General features: G+C 32.5%; 2 protein-coding genes across 4 annotated transcripts; both read right to left on the bottom strand.

Moving 5' to 3' along the window:
• Positions 1-538: 538 nt before the first annotated feature.
• Positions 539-6,439, bottom strand: LOC139498344 (uncharacterized). Its single transcript, XM_071286722.1, has 2 exons — positions 5,251-6,439; positions 539-2,718 (listed from the first exon to the last, which is right to left on the bottom strand). The coding sequence occupies exons 1-2, from the start codon at positions 5,648-5,650 to the stop codon at positions 596-598; spliced, it is 2,523 nt and encodes an 840-aa protein (XP_071142823.1). The 5' UTR covers positions 5,651-6,439; the 3' UTR covers positions 539-595.
• A 3,687-nt stretch (positions 6,440-10,126) lies between these two features.
• On the bottom strand, positions 10,127-21,821 carry LOC139498311 (muscarinic acetylcholine receptor M3-like). 3 transcript variants are annotated; one of them, XM_071286680.1, is made up of 2 exons: positions 21,689-21,821; positions 10,127-12,282 (listed from the first exon to the last, which is right to left on the bottom strand). In XM_071286680.1, exon 2 carries the CDS (start codon positions 12,270-12,272, stop codon positions 10,833-10,835), a length of 1,440 nt encoding a protein of 479 aa, XP_071142781.1. In that variant the 5' UTR covers positions 12,273-12,282; positions 21,689-21,821; the 3' UTR covers positions 10,127-10,832. The 3 variants fall into 3 exon arrangements, with proteins under 3 accessions (XP_071142781.1, XP_071142779.1, XP_071142782.1); XM_071286678.1 differs by lacking the exon at positions 21,689-21,821 and adding an exon at positions 16,255-16,660; XM_071286681.1 differs by lacking the exon at positions 21,689-21,821 and adding an exon at positions 12,812-12,918.
• Between the last annotated feature and the right edge of the window lie 2,251 nt (positions 21,822-24,072).

Here is a 24,072-nt window from a genome sequence, read left to right as displayed (position 1 = left end):
TACATGGTTATAAATCAAATATGAGAATTTGATTAGAATCGGTGAACATGAATTTGACAGCTAGTGCCCTTAAAAAAAAGAAAAAGAAAAAATTGAACACAACAAATCATTTGAAAATTCTTAAGGAATAGTTTAATTAACAGAAATTAATAGAAACACATGGAAAATATAAAAATAAATGGCATAGGTCTTCCTGTTCACTTATCTATCAAGTTTTCCGCGTGATCTTTTAGGTCGATAATACGTCAAGAAAAATAACAAAAATACCGAATTTCCAGGTGAACTCAAAACAGTAAGTCCGCAATCAAATGTAAAAATAAAAAGCTCAAACACATCAAATGAATGGATAACAACTGTCTTATTCCTGACTTCTTACTGGCATTTTCCTATGAAGTAAATGGTGAAATAAACCTGGTTTTTATTAATGTATAATACATTTATAAAAAAAAAATGTAAGACTTAGTTTACTTTATATGTATGCATTGTTTCCATTATTTCGATAATATTAAAGTTTTATGGAACTTTTGAAAGCTTGCCAATCATTGCATGCACATTTATTCACGAAACGAAATGTAGCCAGTACATTGTCCCTCATTCACATCTTAACACTGTGGCGCTTCATAGTTGATACGTATTTCATCAGATCCTTCAGTTTAGTACAAAAGTCTCTTGAAACTCCAATTAAATCTGAAGCTGAGTCAGGATGAAATCCTTGTTTAATCATATTTTCGTGAGTGTTCATCATTATGTAAAAATCAGATTCTGTTAAATCGATCTTTTTAACATGTGGCGCAAAGGAATATGCCATTGTTAACATGTTAGTGAAATCTATATTAATATCATATCGGGTGATATTAAAATAAAATTTCATCATGATGCGTGAAAGTCGGTATGCAAATTTCGATTTATCAGAAGAAATATAATCTACATCCGTCATATGTCTATATTCAATTTCTAAGTTATGTTGGTCTCCAAGTCTATGAAAGCATAAACTCCTTAAAAAATAAACGTATATTTCAGGGTAAAAGATCACATATCTTAGTCGGTACTGTTGGAAAACAGAAATAATGTTACGATGAAACAATCGTGATATTTCTTTCAACATCAAACGAGATTTAAACGGGAAGAGAATGTCAAAGGAACAAAAGTATTGTAAATCACCCACATCACGACAGCAATTCATTATTTGTTTGAATTTATGATAATTTCGACTTTTACATACATTATGAAAAATACGTAAATCTAAATTTTTCACAGCCATACCGGTTATTTTAAGACAGTCCTCATACTTCCCTTGGTTGTACAACCATGTTGCAAGAAACGTTTTCCCGGAAACAATATTGTTATGGTAATCCATCGTGAATAACTTCATTTGGAACATGTACACGGTATAAAGGTTTTTGTTCTTCCAATTGCACTGGTCTATGTCTATGAAATGACAAAACACGGGTATAATTTTCTTTCTTAGTATCGGTACCTTTAGGAATTTGTCTAAATGACATTTCTTAATTCTGCCTGGTCCTACTAATGTCGAACATATGATCCTTCTTCCCATTACAACTAATTTCGAAAGTATTTTCAAACTTTCCACTCGCTCATTTTCAAATGCCATTATTGCCAAAAGTTCTAGTTGCGATTTTGAACCTTTAATAAAGTATGAAAATTGGTAAAGAGATTTACTTTGCAATATCCACTCCCATCCACTGCCCAAAAGTTCGCATAACTTTCCAAGAAGTTCCTCCTTACTATGTGACGTAAATCGTCCCTCAAACATATTATTACTTTCAACAAAATAATTAGGACAATTTGAATCGACAACAAATTGAATTAAACGTCTGAAACATAGGTGGAAACATAGAAAAATATTGTTTGGAACCCAAAACGATCGTCTACTTTCTTCCATTACCCAGAACAAAACTGTCTTTAAAAAGTATGAACAAATTAGATTCTCAATATTTTTGTGACAGCTTAAGATCTCTTTTAATAATATTTTTAATAAACCATACACTAAGATCTGTGTTTGATTGAAAGTCTTTACAAGCTCTTTTTCAGCAATACAAAACGACAATCTCCATTCTTTATCGTTTGCATGATTTCTACTCCGTCCGACAGGAACAATATGACAGCCTTTCTGGACAATTGCGTTAATCATTTCCTCAGATGGCCAACCAAAACATCTTTTACGATAAATCCATTCTTTAGCTATTTGTGGCCAAGATTCACTGTGAACCGAGAGCACAATGTCTAATTCTTCGCCAATTATTGTAACCATTGAGGCTGGTCCGTGTCTCTCTTTAGTAAATGCTTCTTTCCATAATTTGTTTTGAAGAAAATAAGATAATTCGAGAAATGTGTTACTTGGAAAAGATATATGACTCCCAGCAAATTCTAATAGGACATACCCAGGTGGCACATTGTCCATTAGCGAATCATATTCGAGATCGCCCATTTTTAGGGAATGACTATCATTCTTTTCAAATGCATTATAATTAATTGTTACCAGCACATCAGTGTCACTTCCAGACATATCAAGACCTTCTGCTTTACTACCAATCAACTGATAAAACACATTCATTTCCGGTAAAGGTTGAAACACAAAATGATTGTATATACAACGGCGACTTTTGACCATAGCCGAAGTTCCTATTTGCAAGCAGAGGTACCTGAAAAATAGTTCTGATTGTCTCTCCAGATTATCTAATCGTTTCTGTCTTTCACCTAAAAATAGTAAAGATTATTAAAAAAAAAGAGAAGTTTGATACAGCCATTTTTGTTATTTCAACTGGAAATTCAAAATTTTCTGTTCTTGTCATTCTTGAAAAACTTAAACAAAATGATAAACTGTAAATATAAACCAATTTTAGGGATACATATAGAGTATTTAGATATCCGCCTTATCCTTACTAGCCAAGGTTCTATGCAACAAGATATCTTAGAAAGAAACATGTACGTGAGTACTATTGTTTTTGGTATAGTCTGTGCCTAATGTTTTTTTTTTCAAAATTGTTGGTTGATTAAAAACCCGTTGTCAATAGTTATATGTATAAATGTGTTACATTTTTTTCTACACTGATTCAGGAATGTTTGACCCAACACCACATTGTTAAGGCCTGATGTTCGTTACCCCAAAAATGTATTTTACATGAATACTATTAGTATTGAGTTGCTGTTCACAAGGAAGCTATTAAACCAAGAGTTTCAAACGGGGAAGTTGAAATCATCCCTTCGTAAATTTTACGGACGCCATCACGAGAATATTGACCGTTGAAAACCCGTTTCACATATAATATCGGATATGTTTCTTCCGTCGTAACTAAATCCCCTTCCCTTTATATGAATATGACTTACCGAATTAGACTATTTACCGAATTTGTAATAACATGAGCATCAAGACGGGTGCCACATATGGAACAGAATCTGCTTACCCTCTTGGGGCACCTGAGAAAACCCCAGTTTTTGGTGGTGTTCGTGTTGCTCAGTTTTTAGTTTTCTATGTTGTTTCTTGTGTACTGTTGTTTGTCTGTTTGTATTTTTCACTTTTAGCCATGGTTTTGTCAGTTTATTTTCTATTTAAGAGTTTGACTGTTCCTCTAGTATCTGTCGCCCCTCTTTTATAGAAAATTTCAACTATCAACATTTGGGGCTTTAAAAATTAAAGTATTGCAACAAAATACTTTTTAATGCCTTTATATATGATTTATCATGTACTAAAAGCAATAGAGTACTCATTTGATTTATCAGACTTAGCATAAATATTCAAAAGTCAAATTTATATGAACCTGCGCCTAAAAATTGAGGTGCTTCGATGAAGGGGGCCTTACATGAAGATGTAATATTTTCCAGCAATTTTAAATTTGTGAAACGTTTTGGTTAAAAATAATCCTTACATATGTATTGAAAGTACTATGGAAAGAAAAGTTACAAATAACATATCATATTAGTTAAAAGGGGTCTTAGGCCAAGTAAGACTGGAAATAATTCAGGGTCAATTTAGGCCTTGCCACATATTTACATTAAAAAAAATGCATATTGAGGTTATAAAAAATGTGTCTTTTTTATCATTTTGTGACATGATATCATAAATATGAGCACAAAAAGACTCTTGCAATTAACTTTTCTTGCAGACAGTATGGTCTGATAAAAAGATTATTGCCTTTTTAGTGAAAGACTTGCGTGCAATTTAAGTCTCAACAGGCTTATATTTGAACCACTCGCTATCCTACAGAAGAAAAGAAAGATATCATGTGAAATGGAACAGGTACAATAAACATTGTAAAGTGCTTTTCATACAAATTTAGTGAGGTCTTTATTATGGACTTCAAATTTTATGTACCAAGCTCCCCACTTTTGACTTCATCCAAACAGGGCGTTAGACAAGGGTCATTTATACAACACATTTTGCACATATTGTCTGTGATAATCTTCTTTTCTGTAGATCCAGAGTTTATAAATCAGTAAAAGAACTGGATAAAGGCATAAAAACACAAATATTGACACATGAAAACCTGTCAGATAGAAAGTCAGGATGTCATTTATGCATCAATATTGAAAAAGCTATAAAATGCCTGTTTTGACCATTAAATGCCAAAATTGGTCATTTTTGCAGAAATTCTATAAAATAAGTTTAAATCCTTTAGTTTCATGCTATTTGACAAATTGACACCATCAAATCATTTAGGGACGTTGACAAAGTACAGATTCTATATATACTGATTTAACCTCTTAGGTCCGAGACCACAATTATTTCGTAGTGCATTTCTTTTAGAACATTAATAAAAAGTAAAAAAATCCCACCTGCGCTTTCTCAATGAAATTTTACAGTGTGTTGTACTACATTTTGGACAAATTATATCAAAATTATAGAAAACTTCATGGGCTCTAATTTAAAATATGGACAATGTTATGTTTAGGGTGTCTTGAAATCTTTTGACAGCTTCCGAAGTGCTCATTTTTAACCTTTTTCAGCTGGACCAAATCACTATTTTCCTTTAAAATTCTGGACCCAAATTTTTTTACAATGTAATTTCACCCCCTCCCCCTTTCTTGCAATTTGAGCCATTAAACATGGAGAAATAAATTTGGAAGGGGGATAAAAGAAATTGGTAACCCACTGTCAACACTAAGGACTATATTCGTGGACAACGAAAATCAAGGAACGACAATTGTGGTCTCAGACCATATTGCATGAATGTAGATTATCATGTATCTCTTCCAAGTAAATTAATGTTTATATGAATTATTTGGTAATACCTGGTGGGATCAGAAGTTTGTCCAAGAGTTCGTTTGTTGGTGTCATATCTGAAGTATCTATTGCTCTGAAACAATTGCCGTCAATCGAAGATGTTACTTGGTTTACCTTCCTTCTGACTGGATTTTCAAATCCGCTTCTAGAATCATTATTTATTTCCTTTGCTTTTGCATTGTTATCTTCATGGATACACACCACTTGTTCAGATGTTAAATTAGAAGTTTTATTGGAACATGTACGCACCAAATCATTCACATAATTAAAATTGTTCGTTTTAGAATAATCTCGATAAATATTAATATCGATATCCCTCTCGTTGATAGGATTCCAAATGGATAGGGAAAAGTTGCTTGACTTCCGAAATACTTTTGACGAGAAATCCGCGATATGGATTTCTGACATTATGCTAGGAATATTGAAGTTGTTGATTGAATGCTATTTTTTTTAATCGATATCACACGACGGGGGCCAAACAACATTTGGACGCATGTCGAAAATTTATTTTCCTTCACATCATCAAGTTCGACTATCCAATCAATTTACAAAATATTTTAACGATTTAAATATTGTTTAATCCAAGTAATATTTTACCAAACCTGTTTTGAAATCAGTCGTTCTCGGCAAAAGTTACAATCAACTTTGGTTAATATTGTACAATTCCTCTAAACATATAAATGATAATTCCATCGAATGTACATGTAATGATACAATTCGGTCCCAATTTGATATTTATATAAACCAACCACATTAACGTCCTTCTTTTCCTTTTTCCACTTCACTAACATAGATATGCATAATATTATTATACCTGATTTAATCAATCTTATCTACATATACAAAAAGTATTGTGGCATTTAAACATGTCATTTGACAAAAATTTGGTGTATGTAAAATAAACTTTTACACAAACTATTGAGTTTGACCTGAATATCGATATAGATTTAAAATTTTAAAAAGCAATTCAGTAGACCATGTTCATATTACCGGCTTACGACTGGCAAAATTAAAGTGCTTATTGAGCTTATCGACCGTCGTCAATAATTTTCTATGACACCAAAATAAACCAAACGTGGTCATTATCATCATAAAGGTATCTAGTTTTTATAAGGTGTCCAAAGAGCTCCGACTGCAAACTGCAGACATGGCTAAAATAGAATATTAGTGCTGTCTATCAACTTGAAAACGTTATAACTAGAAAAAAAATTAACGGATACCGAATTGTTACAAATGAGATTAACCTTATGTCTATTTACGTCAAAATTGTCAGACGACTTATTTTATGAATTATTGCCATTAAATGACGAATGTTAACATTTATTTTCATATTTGCTTATTATTTTGAACATGTTAAAACTATTATAGAGGGAACTTCAAATAGCAAAAGTGATCAGCTAAACAAGATCTACAAATAAATCAACATAGCCAAAATCCTCAGTTCACATCTTTTTCCAGTTCTTGCTCTTTAATGACGATTATAACAATATTTTGATTTTATGCATAGCATCTTTAAAACTTAGAAACATAGACATAATTTAAAGAAAGGCAATAGTACTACTGTAGTAAACTGCTGTTCAAAAGTCATAAATCGATTGACAGAAAACAAATCCGGGTTACAAACTAAAACCGAGGAAACACATCCGGGTTACAAACTAAAAACAAGGGAAACAAATCAACAATAGGAGGAAAGAACGGAACAACGGAAACACGAATTTACAAAAAAAAAAAAAAAAAGACACACCAAAATACATAGAAAATACTAGATCTATTTTTGGATAATAAAACGTGTATGCGTTTTTGTTTATTCAGCATTCATGTGTTTACATACGAAGTTTTATTTGTAATTCTGATTGGATATTGTTTTGTGTCTTATCGATTGTAGTTGTGATTCTATTTTTTTATGTTCTATTCGTATGTAAAAGTAAAGATAATTAATCACTCAGTTCATTTGTATGATTTAAGTTTAAATCAATTATATGTGCAGGATTTATTGTTAAACACAGTTTGATTTGGTAGAAAGGCCGACCTACTTAGTCTCAGAACTACTAACACAATTTTATATTAATATTCTTGTAATTGTTATGAATAAATCAAATGGCATAATTAGAGACCTCATCTTAATTTATATCCAATTTTTTAATGAAAAAAAACCCCAAGGAATCCAAACATCTGACACAAATTGCTAGACCTCACCTAAGTACATCCTTGAGCTGTTTTCTGTCCTAAATTGATTTTAGTATATACGTTGTTATTATGTGGATTAACATGCAGAAATGTACTATTATATTATTTATTTATGTATTCTCTGTCTAGGGTTTTCTTACATTTATTTGTACTGTATTCCCTTTATGTAATGTTATCGTTTTAGCGGTGTATTTAACATTGCCATACAGTGCTAAGTTTGGCTAGCCACAAATCCAGGTCCAACCAACCATAATTTTTTTTTAAATATTCTGTACCAAGACACGAACGAGGCAGTTGTTATATACAAGTTCGTTTCTATGTATGTTACATTTTGTCGTTTGTATTTGTTGCACATCAACTATAAGAGGAAAACAACGGAACAATAGATAATATAAAAAAGAAGATGTGGTATGATTGCCAATGAGACAACTATCCACAAAACACCAAAATGACACAGACATTAACAACTATAGGTCACCGTACGGCCTTCAACAATGAGCAAAGCCCATACCGCATACTCAGCATCAAGGGAAAATTGGGTAATTGTATTGTTCGTACCCTAAATGATAATAACGTCACGTTTTTGGTTGAACCTTCATTGTTTAGAACGTTCTTGAACAATCATCACGTAAATAGTGCACTTTTTTCAAAATATTACCCAAAATGCATTATATTCTGAAACTGTGAATTTCGAGTACTCTTAGATTGTTACTTTGTGGTTTTTGGTTTAAGGTAGCACAATACAAAGATTTTTTTACTTCCAATCACTAACCTTTAAGGATGTACTTAGGTGAGGTTAGTTGAAAATTAATAAATCAAGAACTTAAAATTGATACTATAAGCTGGTAGAGCATCAATTAAGGATAAAAATAAGCTAAAAATATTGATAGGTCATGGACCTCCTTTTCGAGATATTTGAGATTTAAAATATGGCGGGAAAAGGCTGACTCGGACTTTTACCTTATATTTGCATTGATATTATTAGGTCTCAGAACAAAAGAAAGAAAATTAAGAATCTGCTAAAATTTTGGTAAATGACCTTTCATAAACTATTAAGTCTTATATGAAAAAATAAATGGGTGTTATGGGGCAAAATATTTTACATTGTATTGTATGGACAAACACCAAGGAGTCCGAACATTTGACACAAATTCCAAAACCTCACCCAAGTACATTCTTAAAATGCTGTAACTTTCGTATGAATGCATAAAAAATAATAAAAGAGGTATATATAGATAGATAAAAGATTAATCTTTTATATGAATGCAATATTTTTATTATGCAATCATTATGTAATCAATTATTATGTAATTATTGACAAAATCTCGGTCAGTTAACTTAAATGAATTTAGCTCTATCAACTCTTCAACTATACAGAAAATGTTAACGAACTCTTTATCAACACATCATGGGCTTCAAAAGGGTGACTCAAATAGTCCCTATGGGATTCACTTCTCTCATAAATCTGTAATTAGTGTAAACATCCTAACCACATAAAAGAAGATAATGTTTAATTAGGTGTAAAATTTGTTCTATACATTCTATCTGAAATCTAAGACACCCTTTTGTAGATAATGGCGATAGGAACAATATATATGCAGAAGCTAATTTGATTTGAAAGTGGAAATTTGGGGGAAAATATTTTAGACACAGTTAACATTATAATTGGTTACATAATTGTTGCATAATACTAACCTTTGAATTAATTTGAAAGAGTAATCTGTTAGCTATCCAAAACTACCACTTTTATAAATTTTCAAGCATTATTAAGAAGCTTACAGCATTTTAAAACTTGGGAGTTGGAGTTATGAAACTTTGTATTGTGCTACCTTAAGTTTAAAGTTTGAAACATATTATATTTTAAAAAGTGGCACAAGAGATTGCATGGAGATTGGACACAAAATATAACAATTTTATTGAAATCACGTTTTGTTTCTATGTGCTCCTTTCTGATGAGGCAAGCATTTTTCAAAGAGGACGCAGAAAACATCAAATGATCAAAACAGACTCCCCTATCGAGGTTATATCAGGTGCGACACGTGGGCTTGTTGATACAGGTAGATAATGTCCTGCCCGATGTGTTGCTTTTATAGCAAATATGCAAATTCAATGCAATAATTTAACAGTGTGCCTGTGCTGTTATACCACTGTCCCTTGCTAGGAGGAGGGTTGAAGGCTCATAAAGATTTAAAAGCTCGACACATTTTGTATATACCTGTTTCCGTGAGGAGCATGTAGGTCTATGGTTGTCTTTTGTTTCTGTCTGTCACTTGTGTTTTTTTTTTATTATAAATAAGGTAGTTTTTTTTTTCTCTTTTGAATTATTTCAGATTTTGTCATGTCGATGCGTTTTGTAATGAGCTGGTTTAAATTATTTAAGTCTGGAATTACATAATCTAATTCGGGATACAAATTGAACTTTGGGTTATATATTCTAAAAATAGCAGCGATTACACTCAATTTTGTCTTTTTATGGTTACTTTAGTGAATAACCATCGATACCTAACCTAATCTAACTGGTTTTTTTTTAAAGTTTGTCATTGATTCAAATTAAAGACGTCGGTACTTTTTGGTTTTTAATATATCCATGCCTCGTTATTTGCAGTTTTCTGTTCTGATTATTCGAATACAGGAAATAACCATATATATATGGTGAATGAAATTGTTTACCTTTCCAGTCCATCATTAAACACAAAATATATTTGCATATTTATTACAAAAATAGCATACATGTAAGTAATGTATAATTTAACAGGCTCTCATCAGTACAAAAGCTTTGATACATTCGTGAGGCTCCCACAGGGTACCCCCATCAGGTCGCAAGGTCGCTTTTAAATTCGACGAGAGGTCGTTTTTAAGGGAAATGTACAGGTCGCAGGTCGTTTTTCCCAACACAGAGAACGGAAGTCAGTCGGAGGTCGTTTTTTTCCAAAATTACAGGTCGCAGGTCATTTTTAGAAGGCCCTCAGGTCGGAAGTCGCCTCTAAAAAGCCAAGAGTTCGCAGGTCGTTTTTGATCCTGCGGGAGCCTCATTCGTGTAGGTCACTCATAACAAATGTTTCATTCTTTGGAAATGAGATACAAATAATTGTGAGATTTGACAAACTTTTGTTCAAAGAGTATTTGTGCTTAATGCCAGGTCCATCTGCATTGTTCTAAATCTAATGTATATTTGTGTATATGTGTGTTGTGTAATTTGTCATCAGCTGTTGTATAGGCAAAAAGTTACCTTTCTTATTATTTGTCCGAGCTGCGCCCAGATTAAGAATGCTACAGTTGATATCAAATATCAAATTGATAACGATTCATATATATGCGAATACAATTTAGGCTTATTCGTCAATTGTTCTTTTGCTTCAATCGAGAAGAAAACATTTCATGCGTATTCAATAAAATATTAAGTTCATGAATGAATCATTCGGAAAATAGAGTAATGTTGTAGCTTTTTACAGAACACTTTCTTAAATTCCCGCCGAAATATTTTACTACAAAATCCATACACAAATGGATTAACACCACTGCTGATAAAATGTGATAGTATACCGATATTATATGCAACTTGAGCCTGTGAGTTAAGCGAAGACAGAAACTCCGGAAGAAAACTTTTGCAAATAAGCAACGCAATATAAGGAAGAAAACTGAAAATTTGAACAATCGTTATCACAAACATAGCTATTGTTATTCGACGTCTGCGCACCATGTTTCTGTTAGATCGTCTAGAACCATTACTTGACATACTTATTGAACCCAAGAACGAGGACTTCCTATTAAAGCTTTTATTTCGACTTTCCTGTGTATTTTTTCTTGGTCGCATGACCTCTGTATCTCCTTTTTCGTTATTATTCACAGTAGCAGGATAATTTTGTTTTCTACTTTTGTGATCTATGGAATTACTTCTCGAAATATCGGTCGAAAAATCGCAAGAATCGCTTTCATCTATATTTGACCTGTGTCGCCTTCTGTCCAAAGTATTCCTTCTTGGGTTTCCATTTTCTTCTGATTGCTTAAAAGAGAGCATGCACGTTCCATCTGTAGATTCTTCCGTTGACTTATTTGCTGTGTCAAAGTTCGAAGTATTTTGAAAACTAGCAGCAGTTAAATCAGCACTTTCAGATGCGGACTGTCTCTTTGCAGCCGACATGGCTGATGACGTCAAATTCGGAAGTCGTAAAATTCTTAACCAAATCAAAGTGTAAAACAAAACAAGCGATATCGATATGCCGAAAAACAGAACAAATATAATCCCATAGTAAACAAGCGGATACGTATCACCATAATCATTAATTGTTGAGCATTGTGTTTCTGCAATCACTTGTTTATCGGTGTCCCGACTTCTCATGCCAAATAAAATAAATGCTGGCCATGAAAATATCAATGCCAATAATACGGAAACTAAGCATAAACGACGTGCCTGAGACGGTTGTATTCGCGTGCGTGTGTGCTTGCATATACTGATATACCTATCAACAGCAATTATGACGAGCATTCCTCCGGCAGCTAAAGACGTAATCGCACGTGTACCTCTCTGTAGTTTGCAAAGAATGTCATTTTCAATCAAGAGAGGTTGTCGTAGCATAACTATTTCCATCGGCATACAAATGCAGCACGTGAGCAAATCAAAAGTTGCAAGAAAACCAATGAAGTATTTGATTTTTCTTTCTTTCCATTTCCGGTAACAGATGTAGCAGACGAGAGAATTGCCAATCACACCGGAAGTCATGAGAACGGAAATATATGCAACAACCGGAGTCAGAAGACTTGCCACTTCTTCTTCCCTCTTAATCCAGTTAAAACCAGTTGTGTTGGTTGTTACATTGTCACTGCTGGAATTCATTGTATCCATTTGAATAAATCTAAAATAATGCAAAAGAGATCTAAATGTTAATTCATTGTGATAAAGAATTAAAGTGTTGCAGTTAATCACGTATTCTTCAATATTAGAGTTCCAACGTGTTAATTTTAAATGTTTAAGTGTTTATAACTGTTGTAATAAGTACTTCAAATCTATTGTGTTTCCGCTACTCTTATACAATACGCATTTTACACCAGTTTCGAGTGTCCGCCATTGAAAATTTAAGAGGATATGAAACGCTTTCACAAAACCAAATATTTGACTTCATAGACTAAGTTGATTGTTTTGCCCCATTTTGTCAAACGGCACAGAATCAAGGTCAGTCGTTATCAAAACCAAGAAGGAACTTGATATGAATCTCAATCAAAAAATGAAAACGATTCAAATTGACAATTAATTACAATAATGATCAATAATTTGTATTGCAAAAATTATAGTTTTTAATCCCACTCTCATTTTTAAAAGGATACTATTCAAAATAAAAATAAGTGTAAAAAACGATAACTTAGTACGTTAAAGTAATGTCTTACCTACAACGCAGCCATAGTCATACCCTGAAAGCGGAAGTAATATCAATGTTCCTTTCTGTCACAAGACGATCGATGATCACGGGTCAAGGATTTGGCACTAGACTTACAAGAAAATTTACGACCTCGTATAAAGTAGTTTTTTGTACTTGACATGTTTTAAACAAGTGCTCATAGATCATATATTTCAGTCATATATCGATCATATACGACGGGTTTTTTTTTTAAATATTTTTCTACCAAAAAAAGCCGACAAAAATAAATTTGTAGTCTGATTGATGATAAACCAATAAAGAAAACAAATACGACAGAAAGCAACCAAAGACAACTGCTATTTTACAAGCTCTTGCATGAGCTAGGAGAATATGGAATGGTGTGCTAAAATATGTCTTCGAGAGCTTTATTATTTAAAAATCTCCGCTAACCAGGAACAACGGTGGAACATTTCAAGAGCAAACAGTCAATGTCACAAATTTTTAAGTCATCATTGCAAAAAAAATAATGAATTAGACGAACAATTTGTCTTTTTTTCTGTTGTTTTTATTTAGTTTGTTCGTGTTTGCTTTGTATTGATCTTAAGGAAAGGGCCCGATTCATAAATTGACAAATTGTCATATTATCTTAAGTCGATATGTACATGCGCCTCCTTTTTTTTTTTTGAATCCACACTGAAATTGAAACACATTTTCATCCTTTCATCCAAATGTGATTACTGTACTCCAAATGCTTAGGAATGATAACTGAATTATTGGGATATTTTTCATGTCATTAGATGTGGTTTCACTTTGCAATTTTCCATACCAAAATGCAGATTTAATATTTTGTTCCAAATTTAGAATGTATAATTATAGGATAATTATCTTTAATTTGGAATTTCTCAGATATGTTCTTTATGCATGCATATACTCAGAAATCTACAGAATCTACAACGGTTGGTTTACTTTATAAGGAGAAAATATTGACTTGATTTTATATTAAATAAAAAATACTCTCAGGTTTTCATGTACTGCATTCAGTATACGTCCAATAATTTTTAATACGTATTCGAGTTAAATAATGAACTCAGATGAAATTTATTCGTTCATTGTGTTAACTTACGTTTTTTGATTGAGTTAAGCCTGCCAATTGATATTTTATCGTGTGTTTTTCTATGTTGTGATGTTATGCTATTGTTTCAGAAAAAGGGAGAAGGTTTGGTACCATTAAAACGTTTAATCCCGCTGCAAATGTTTGCACCTGTCCTAAGTCAAGAATCTGATGTACAGTAGTTGTCGTTTGTTTATGTAATTTATAGGTGTTTCTCGTTTCTCGTTTTTTATATAGATTAGACAATTGGTTTTCCCGTTTGAATGGTTTTACACTAGTAATTTTGGGGCCCTTTATAGCTTGTTGTTCGGTGTGAGCCAAGGCTCCGTGTTGAAGGCCGTACATTGACCTATAATGGTTTACTTTTATAAATTGTTATTTGGATGGAGAGTTATCTCATTGGCACTCACACCACATCTTTCTATATCTGATTAAAAAAATATGTTTATTTGTTGTGGTTGTAGTTGTGGATGATTTTGTTTAAAAAAATTCAAAAAATAAAACAAATTTGCAGACGTCAAACAAAATTTTATGATGAAATAGATAAAGCACTTGAAACAATTGAACTGCATTTCCGTATGAACATTTTTCTAGTTCTAGAAATTAAACCCTGAAAGTGCAAAACGTTTGAAATACTATCATGTGGATGATGTGTGTGTATTTATATATGCAGTGCAACGGGTTTAAAATATGCCAATGCAGAGCAAGTGCGTGTATACATTTATGTTTCTTCTTATTGAAATTAAAAAGACCACTTCTATAATGGTTGACATGTTTATCCTTTTAAGGTGGTTCGGGTATCCATCTTGGATTTTGAAGTAGTAGATGATAACAGTTTGTCTAGATCTTTAATCAAATTTGCAAATTTTGAGAGTAATATGTAATTCATGTGTAAGACTTTTGGTGTAAATATATATATATTTTTTTTGTGTTTTATCACTTTTACGGCTGCATTTCTATTAAAAAAACACCATATTTTTGTTTGATTCATTTTCTTTCAACTTTCCAAAAAAGGGAGATATTTAGATAAAGTAATTTTATACAAATATATCATGCTTACAAGGGGTATTTGCCAAAAATACCGGTTGAGAGGTACAAATTTCCAGAGCCGTTAGGCGAGGGAAATTTGATTGCCTCGAAACTGGTATTTTTGGCAAATACCCCTTGTAAGCATGGTATAATTGTTTGATTCCACCGAATGTTCCACCTCGGAAAGTTTATTATAATCAGGTATCATATGAAATTTCGACGTGAATGTATAATTTTTGTATACCGGCACTGTAGCTGTGCTATTTGCGCAGTCAAATTGCATTGACCGTATAATCATTTCTTTTCATTTTTTATGTACAGTCACTGACTGTATATATATCGTCCTTTTTATGATAATAAGCTGGTTCTCGACTGACTCCTACACTTTGTTCATCAGTTTTAGTGAAGTGATCTGAAGTGTAATACAAGTGGAGTTTAGTTTTATGTGACCGGTTGACAATTCGTTTCCGTTGAGTTTTATTTATGACGTCATTCCCGGAATTTTTACGTCATTCGGTCCAAATTCAATAATGATGCTTTTTATCCTAAATATTTCATCTGGAACCATATATTTAGAATGACCATGAATTTGTCATATTAGAATAGTAATAATTCATTGAGTTATTTTTAGACATGGTATTCCCCATCTGCCATGGTATTTGCTAGCAATACCCCGGCATATGGACTTCCCTAATGGCAAATACCCCGGCAGAGAAAAGAAAATCTGAATATATAGAAATTGGTTCTCATCCAATCGAAATACAGCATTATCACATAAGGTGGAATTATATAATTAGAAAGTGTTGTGGATTTATCTATTTCGAAATGTAGCAAGAAAACAAGTTCTGTGACCACATTTGTTCTTTCTACTTTGAGAACTTGTTTTGTCTTAAAATTCTATCATGTAGTTTCAAATCGAGCATAAAAAGGGTTCATCTTCTAGTAAATTAATTTTGTTAATTATAAAATATTCTTGGAGTAACATTTTTGCAATCACTGCTACAAATAATAGGCTCTATGCTTCTTAGAGCAACGTTTTGGGACTCACTTCACTACTGATGGGCACCAAGACCCACTTCTCCACTGATGGGCACCAGTACTCATCAATAGCTCCATCTTCAATGACAAGGCTCGAAACTCCGTCGATATGGATACGAGCCAAAGAAACTGTGCAGCCTATGTTGTCACCCCAAAATTAATACTATCACCGTACAAAGTGCTCTTTGTTATCTATTATTATACTGGGCCTTTCAGTACGAACCAATTGAAGCATACAGTTATTATTGTTCATACAATATCGGAAATAAGATTATTATTATTAAATTTCTTACCCTTTGATGTATCGGAAACAATTCACATTCAGTATCATTTGGTGGTAAAAAATAATTTGGGAATTTAAAGTAGTCTGACTCTGTGTATAGATTGCTGATGTCAGATACCGTCTTTTATCATATATCATTCGGAAATCGATCACAACACTTTCTTTGATGGTAAAGAAACACAATTGGGAATTTAAGAGTGTGGGCCTATCTTGTTGTCACTAAGCGGATCTATCTACGTTACTACTTCCTTGTTTCAAGGATAGTGGTTATCTTTTGTTTATGGTGCATATCACTACGCCTCACAGGCCGAGTTCACTTGAAACTCTTTAATCGACTTCAGAGTTAATATATTATCGCGAGAACGCACTAGAGTTAATATTCGGAACAACTCTAAGTAACTCTAGAGTAAGGCCCTGACCAAGCATAAAAAAATAAAATATATCATTGGTTTGACGTCATTAAAGAGTTTCTCGAGTTTAACCCTGGCTCGGTGAGGGTTGGAACCAGGGTACGAGGGGTTAACTCGAGTGGTTCAAGTAAAATCGTTTTGTTGAAACCCAAGTAAGTAAAGCCTCGGAGGCCAAGTTCGGATGGAACTAGAGTTCTGACTAGAGTTCCATATGAACGGTAAATAATTTTAAAGAGTAAGGTCTCTAGATTACCGGAAGTACAAGGCCCCTACTCTGAATATGTTTACATTCAAATTTGATTGGATTGACGTCATAACATCCGGGATATCGAGTCGATCTCTAGGAACCCTGCCTCAACCAGGGTTCCTCGAGTGTTAATGGCGGAAAAGCTTTATCCAATCATAACAGGTGTTATATATGACCATGTCAATTCAATCTACTCTAGATATCCATCCGAACTTGGCCTCGAGAGTTTCAAGTGAACTCGGCCACACACTTATGCATTGTACTTATTTGGCGGGAAAACGCCTTTATTCTTACATATCTATTTAAGGACTCAAATTTTCTTTTGAAAACTTTGTTGTTTTTTTTTAACATTGTAGCAATACTATATATATATTTTTTTTTATCTTGTTTAGCATTTAGTGTCTCTTGATTGATCCGGATATTTTTGCATACCGGTTTGCATTCCAATATTTTTCATACACTATCCAAACTTATTTATTCCTAATCATGCTATATCATGATAAAATAGTATAACTAGGGTGATAGAAAAACATTCATAGGGACTTGACGTTTTTTTTTCAAATGCAATCAGACGAGATTATTGGGCTATGTATCTGTAGTAAAATCCCTATGATAACGTTAAGGTAAAGTTTTGATTTGGTCAAGTTGAAAAAAATCAACAATTAGTAAGTCTGAAACTGCCCAATTGAGGTAAACACCCCATTTACATACAATTGTTCATAATTTGCGTTAGCGCAAATAGACCTCGACATAGTTCGACATAAAAAAATGCCCAGAGTAGAACGCTTCACTGTAAAATTGTTTTTAGGACAACGATATTCTGATTTAAATTAAATTTATAAATCTAAAAAAATGCACCCCAAAAAAAATCCAATATAAAAATTAGATGATGTGGTATTATTTCTAATGAGACAACTCTTAACAAGAAACCAAATGACTTAAAAAATTAAATTTAACGACTGTAGGTCACAGTGCGGCCTTGAACATGATTATAAATCTGCGTTTTTGTTATTTTTTCCAGACGTTTCCATGCAGGAAGTATAAAGAAATGATAAATCATCTCATTTTACATCTTACACGAGGATTTAAAGATTACAAAATTTTGAAGTTTACAATTCAAACTACAATCTTCAAAAGCTCAAAAGAAATTTAAATTATATAATTATTGATTTTCAAAAATAAGCTAAGATTATTTAGTTCATTTCAAGAACGATATATATTGACAAGGTTATCTTGTACTTGAAATGTTTTTAAAAATCGTTTTTTCATGTTATTATTAATTTTTTAGTGCAAGGGCACTTTTCTCTGATTTTTCCCTAATACTTTAAGGTTTTAAAATTTGGGACATGTGCTTGTGAGTTGTTAGTCTGAAGTTCATTGGGTATATTTTCAAAAGCGTAAAGTCAAATTTTGTGATTAAAAAATGGAACCAATGAAGTATATATCCCTTAGAGACTGTTTAAAGTTCAATTCAACACGATAAAAATTGATCTGTTCTAAAAAAAAAAAAAAAAAAACACTATAAAAAAAACCCTAGAAATATGACTTCATTAAAAGATAATCCTCTTACTATGCATTATGGGTAACATGTGAAAAATGTGATGTAAAATATTCAAATGCTCAAAATTAAAGAAATGCTGCATTGAACGACTGGATTTGGTTAACAGAATAGAGAAAATATTATAAATGGGTAAAGTAATGGGCAAAATATATATATAAAAAAAGAAAAATAAGCGGGAAAAAAAAGAATGATAAACAATGGGATTCTAAAACATATTAAGAATAGAGAATATTGGGCAAAAAATTGAAAGAATACCGTATTGGAGAAAATCAAACTAAAAATTAATGGTTGCGTTAATTGAGGACCCAATCTTGAATTCTCCAAACATTCTGTTATATCATGAAAATTTCTTTCCAACTTGAACCTCGTCTGATTTATACGAAATTAATTGTTGACTGAAGATTGCTTAATGAACAGTGGCAAATATTTCATGCATAGTCAGTGCATAGTCAGGACAAATCTCAGAAATCGCATAAAAATTTTCATATTATTTTACTTTATCGTTTTTATAAACGATTGGTTATATGGAAGTTGAGTTCTATGAATCTTCATATTTGAATAAACGAAGAAGTATGTAAAACGTCAACGACAGCATCCCAGCAACACCATCTCCTAAAAATCAAGGTTTGTGTATGGTCTTCAACAATAGAATGCACATCTAATAATATTAGATCCGAGCCGAGTCAAGATTGTCTTCGCGGGGTCATAATGTAACCTTTAACAAGCAAAAATGAGTTGACACAAATGTTTAATAATTCTAAAAAGGCTATAAATATTTACCACTAAGCCAAATTGATAATGACTCTTAGCCGATCAGTATTTTGTCTTATTTCAAAAATTTCCTGATATATACCCTCATATATATGGTACATATATAACTATAGTGTTTTCATTACTCCCCCACCCCGTAATCTCTTTCAGTTAAACACAGTTAAAATTACTCAATTATTCTTAAACATTACCGACACGTCTATACGCAGTTGTTTTATTTATAATCATCACGTTATACATTATTTTAATTATGTTAATCATCATGTCCTATTATTAGTAAACAACATGATCTTTTCATAAAAACAAATTAACGACCTATCTTATAAAAAAGAATCGTCGTAAAATTTGAAATTAATTCAAAACAAAAAAATACTTACAAAATTTTATTTTTTTTATCAAAAATCTAGATAACTAAAAAACTTTTGGATATACACTGGAATTCACTAAATGACAATGAAATAATTAGTAGGAAAATGCTACTTAAAATGATTATGTAGGCTGAAAAGTACAAAAAGTTTAACAGGTTTAAAAATCTATCATCGGAAAAAACATATTGTGAAATCTCTCATAATCTGATGGAAATGCATGATTGCATTATGCAGAGCATGATTGCGTGGATGGAGGTTTGCATAATTAATAAAATTGAAAATGGAAATTGGGAATGTGTCAAAGATACAACAACCCGACCATAGAACAGACAACAGCAGAAGGTCACCAATAGGTCTTCAATGCGGCGAGAAACTCCCGGACCCGGAGGCGTCCTTCAGCTGGCCCCTAAACAAATATCTATACTAGTTTAGTGATAATGGACGTCATACTAAACTCCGAATAATACACAAGAAACTAAAATTAAAAATTATACAAGTCTTACGAAGGCCAGATGCTCCTGATTTGGGACAGGCGCAAAAATGCGGAGTTAAATGGGCACATAATAAAAGGAATAGAAATATAAAGAATTCAAAATAATGGACAAAATGTAAACAGAATAGAGAAAAATGGCACAAAACAATTAAATAACACAGAAATGTAGATCAACCATACAGATCCACGACCATACCCATAATTATTTTCAAGCACATCATGTACAAAGGATTTGTATTTTAGACATCGCAGACACGCGAGGGAAAACAAACAGTCTTGCAATGCTTGGTCAGGGCAAAGTCAAACTTGATGATATTCCGAATGATCAACCTAACTCTCCTGATTGTTCCTTCCCTGGCCCAGGGAAAGGACTTATTCACTATATAAACTATAATGTACGGTAGGAACTGTTTCGGGTTTCTAGCAGCATGAGTTGGAAACTCATATTCAAATAAGACCCGGGTCATGACTTCATTTGACCAACTACAACATTGCATAAAAAGCTGGTCAAACTGGATAAATTAGATATATATTAACTCACGCGTTGTTCCCCTAAATGGGTAAAACAAATTCAGAAAACTATATTCTAATTAAAAGCTGGTGTGAGAGACACACATTAAAGTGTAATCAGTTCGATTTTCAACCAATGCTGCTTTGTTCTGACTAAATCAAACATTTTGGTTTGTTTCTTGACTTTCTTGTTTGTTTGTTTAATTCAAGTTTTGATCGCTTATTGATTATTTTGCTGACCTGTCAACTAAGTATTTAATTCTTTTCTAAAGAGGGACTATAGAGAGGGAGGACGTAATTGTCCAAAAAAATAATATAAATCGCTTTCATTTCCCTTCGAAAAAACATTTTGAAGAATGTTTAAATCAAAACAAGCATCAAAATAAACCGTTCCCTAATATCAGGCATACATGTTGTCACTACATTTAAGTCACTGACATCTCTGATATGTAAAACCGTTTGAACTCGATCGTTACACATTTTGATCTACAACCCGATTAAGTTCCTGGTAGATTTTTTATAATTTACTCTCTGTTATTTGTTTGTTTGTTTGTCGATAACATTCATGTTATCAAATAAACCGTAAGCGCATAGCGTCAAATAATGTCGTCTCAAGGCTTTTCGTTCTTATTTACTTGTTGTGTTGCATTCTTTTAAAAATACCATATGATATAATAGACAAAGTTCACGTTCATACAGGTACATACTAAAAAAAAATGGATAAAAGATATGAAAAATAGAGAAAAATGGAATCAAATAAATAAATAATAGAGAAAAATGGCACCAAAAAAAAAATTAGTAATAGAGAATAATGAAGTTAAAAAATATGAAGAATTTGAGATTTTAATGGACAAAAATTTAAAGAATAAAGAAAAGCGACACAATAAGTAGAAAATTACAGAAATACAGCTCCCCTCCCCATTTAGTCACTCGTGCATCCTATTATAGTGTTTTGTATTTTACCTGTGAATACCAGCTCTGAATTTTAAGATCAAAACAAAATAAGAGCCGAAGAAATTCTAAAGAGACAAATTCCATTGGGTATATAATGCAATATAAAGATTTTACTTTTATGTAGACTTACTTTTTTGAAGATGTACAGGTGAATATAGCTCCTCCGCTCTCACAATTCTTTCAAAAATGAACAATCACACTACTAAATAAACAATTTATAGCGCGAATGAATCATTACAAACTAGGAAATGACCTTCTTTAAATAGCTTATTTATATACATGTTTGAAAATCAATACTTAGAAAATTGTGAATTGCGTAATGTTTGTTTTAACCGGGAAAGCGTCTGTGTTGTCACATGTTGGATGACACAGCTACCTTCTGCATGTAGGTGTACTACACTAACTACTTACATGTTACAAAGGACAATGGTATGAAAATTCTCAGATAGTTCATTTTCCTGTTGTTTCGACTTTGTTAGTACAAAAAATATAATATAACAAATTTTTATAACAATCATTATTATGATTATAATACATGTAATATCAATGACTATTATTATTATTTTTATCTTTTTAATAATCAATTTGATAATAATTTAAAATTATATTCAAATTCATAAGTTATTTATAAAGGTTTTACACTTGTTATATTTTGGGCCATGTATAACTTGTTGTTCGGTGGAAACAAAGGCTCCGTGTTGAAGGCCGCCCGTATACTTTGACCTATAGTGATTTACTATTACAAATTGGATAGATAGTTGTCCGAGGCTTGTTGGGACTCGTACCACATTTGCTTATATCTACATAATAATGGTGATATTTTCCCGCCTGAAAATGAGTCCAATAGACTAGTTTATGGGTGAGTGTCTTTCAACTCGGGTGTTTTTTTTTTATTCTTTTTAGCTTTTCTTTTTATATTAGTTAAAAGTTTTGTCTATATTCTTTATTTTCAAGTACCCCATGGCCATCATTTTCTATTCTTTATTTTTCACCTATTTTGTTGCCCATTGTTCTCTGATAAGTGAACCCCATCAAGACCCTATCATATTTTGCACGTCGCAGTTTTTGGCATTTTTCATTCTAAAGGTTGTTCCTTTAAATATCATTTGCAGTGGCGGATCCAGCCATTTAAAAAAAAGGGGGGGGGGTGTTCCCAACCCAGGACAAAGGGGGGTTCCAACTATATATTCCCATTCAAATAAAATTGAGAATGGAAATGGGGAATGTGTCAAAGAGACAACAACCCGCCCAAATAAAAAACAACAGCAGAGGGTCACCAACAGGTCTTCAATGTAGCGAGAAATTCCCGCACCCGGAGGCGTCCTTCAGCTGGCCCCTAAACAAATATATACTAGTCCAGTGATAATGAACGCCATACTAATTTCCAAATTGTACACAAGAAACTAAAATTAAAATAATACAAGACTAACAAAGGCCAGAGGCTCCTGACTTGGGACAGGCGCAAAAATGCGGCGGGGTTAAACATGTTTGTGAGATCTCAACCCTCCCCCTATACCTCTAACCAATGTAGTAAAGTAAACGCATAACAATACGCACATTAAAATTCAGTTCAAGAGAAATCCGAGTCTGATGTCAGAAGATGTAACCAAAGAAAATAAACAAAATGACAATAATACATAAATAACAACAGACTACTAGCAGTTAACTGACATGCCAGCTCCAGACTTCAACTAAACTGACTGAAAGATTATGATTTCATCATATGAACATCAGGCACAATCCTTCCCGTTAGGGGTTTAGTATCATTCCATCATAACATATATGAGAAGAACATAACCCGTGTCATGCCAACAACTGTTTTTAGAATAAATGTGTTTAGTTCCGATGCAAAGACCTTATCAATGACTCAATATTAACGCCAAAATATGCAATCTTTAATGACTTGACCACAGTATCGCAATTATATCCCTTCTTAATAAGTCTATTCAAAGGTTTTGTAAGTTTCTGAGGTGAATACTGACACCTTTGTGCTTTATAAAGAATATTACCATAAAAAATTGGATGTGAAATACCTGAACGTATTAAAAGTCTGCATGTTGAGCTATATTTACGAATAATGTCTTTATACCGATGATAAAATTTAGTAAATGTTTTGACTAGTTTGTGATATCGAAAACCCTGGTGTAATAATTTTTCAGTAATACATAAATTTCTCTCGTTAAAATCTAAAACATTGTTACATACACGAGCGAATCGTACAAGTTGAGATATATAAACACCGTAAGATGGTGACAAGGGAACGTCACCATCTAAAAACGGATAATTAACGATAGGAAATGAAAAATCATCCCTTTTATCATAAATTTTAGTATTCAGTATTTAAATGCATTGATCGGTCACAAAAAAGGGGGGTTCCAACCCCTGGAACCCCCCCTCCTGGATCCGCCAATGATTTGATTATTCTAATGCAGTATGATAAAGACACGCTACTTTGAATTCGCCTTTTCATAATCCAAAGGACTATTGGCAATAGTTTGTACTTCAAAATGAAAA

This window comes from Mytilus edulis, chromosome 12 (assembly GCF_963676685.1).
Source record: "Mytilus edulis chromosome 12, xbMytEdul2.2, whole genome shotgun sequence".
Taxonomy (NCBI): Eukaryota; Metazoa; Mollusca; class Bivalvia; order Mytilida; family Mytilidae; genus Mytilus; species Mytilus edulis.
This window is presented reverse-complemented; position numbering and strand designations above follow the sequence as displayed.

Bases quoted from the DNA above. Each gene is read 5' to 3' on its own strand.
- LOC139498311 (XM_071286678.1), bottom strand. From the start codon at position 16,382: ATGATATATGATAAAAGACGGTATCTGACATCAGCAATCTATACACAG. The intron at 12,283-16,254 runs GTAAGAAATTTA...GCATTATTTTAG, and splicing joins TGTTTCCGATACATCAAAGG to ATTTATTCAAATGGATACAA.
- LOC139498344 (XM_071286722.1), bottom strand. From the start codon at position 5,650: ATGTCAGAAATCCATATCGCGGATTTCTCGTCAAAAGTATTTCGGAAG. The intron at 2,719-5,250 runs GTATTACCAAAT...TACTATTTTTAG, and splicing joins CAAACTTCTGATCCCACCAG to GTGAAAGACAGAAACGATTA.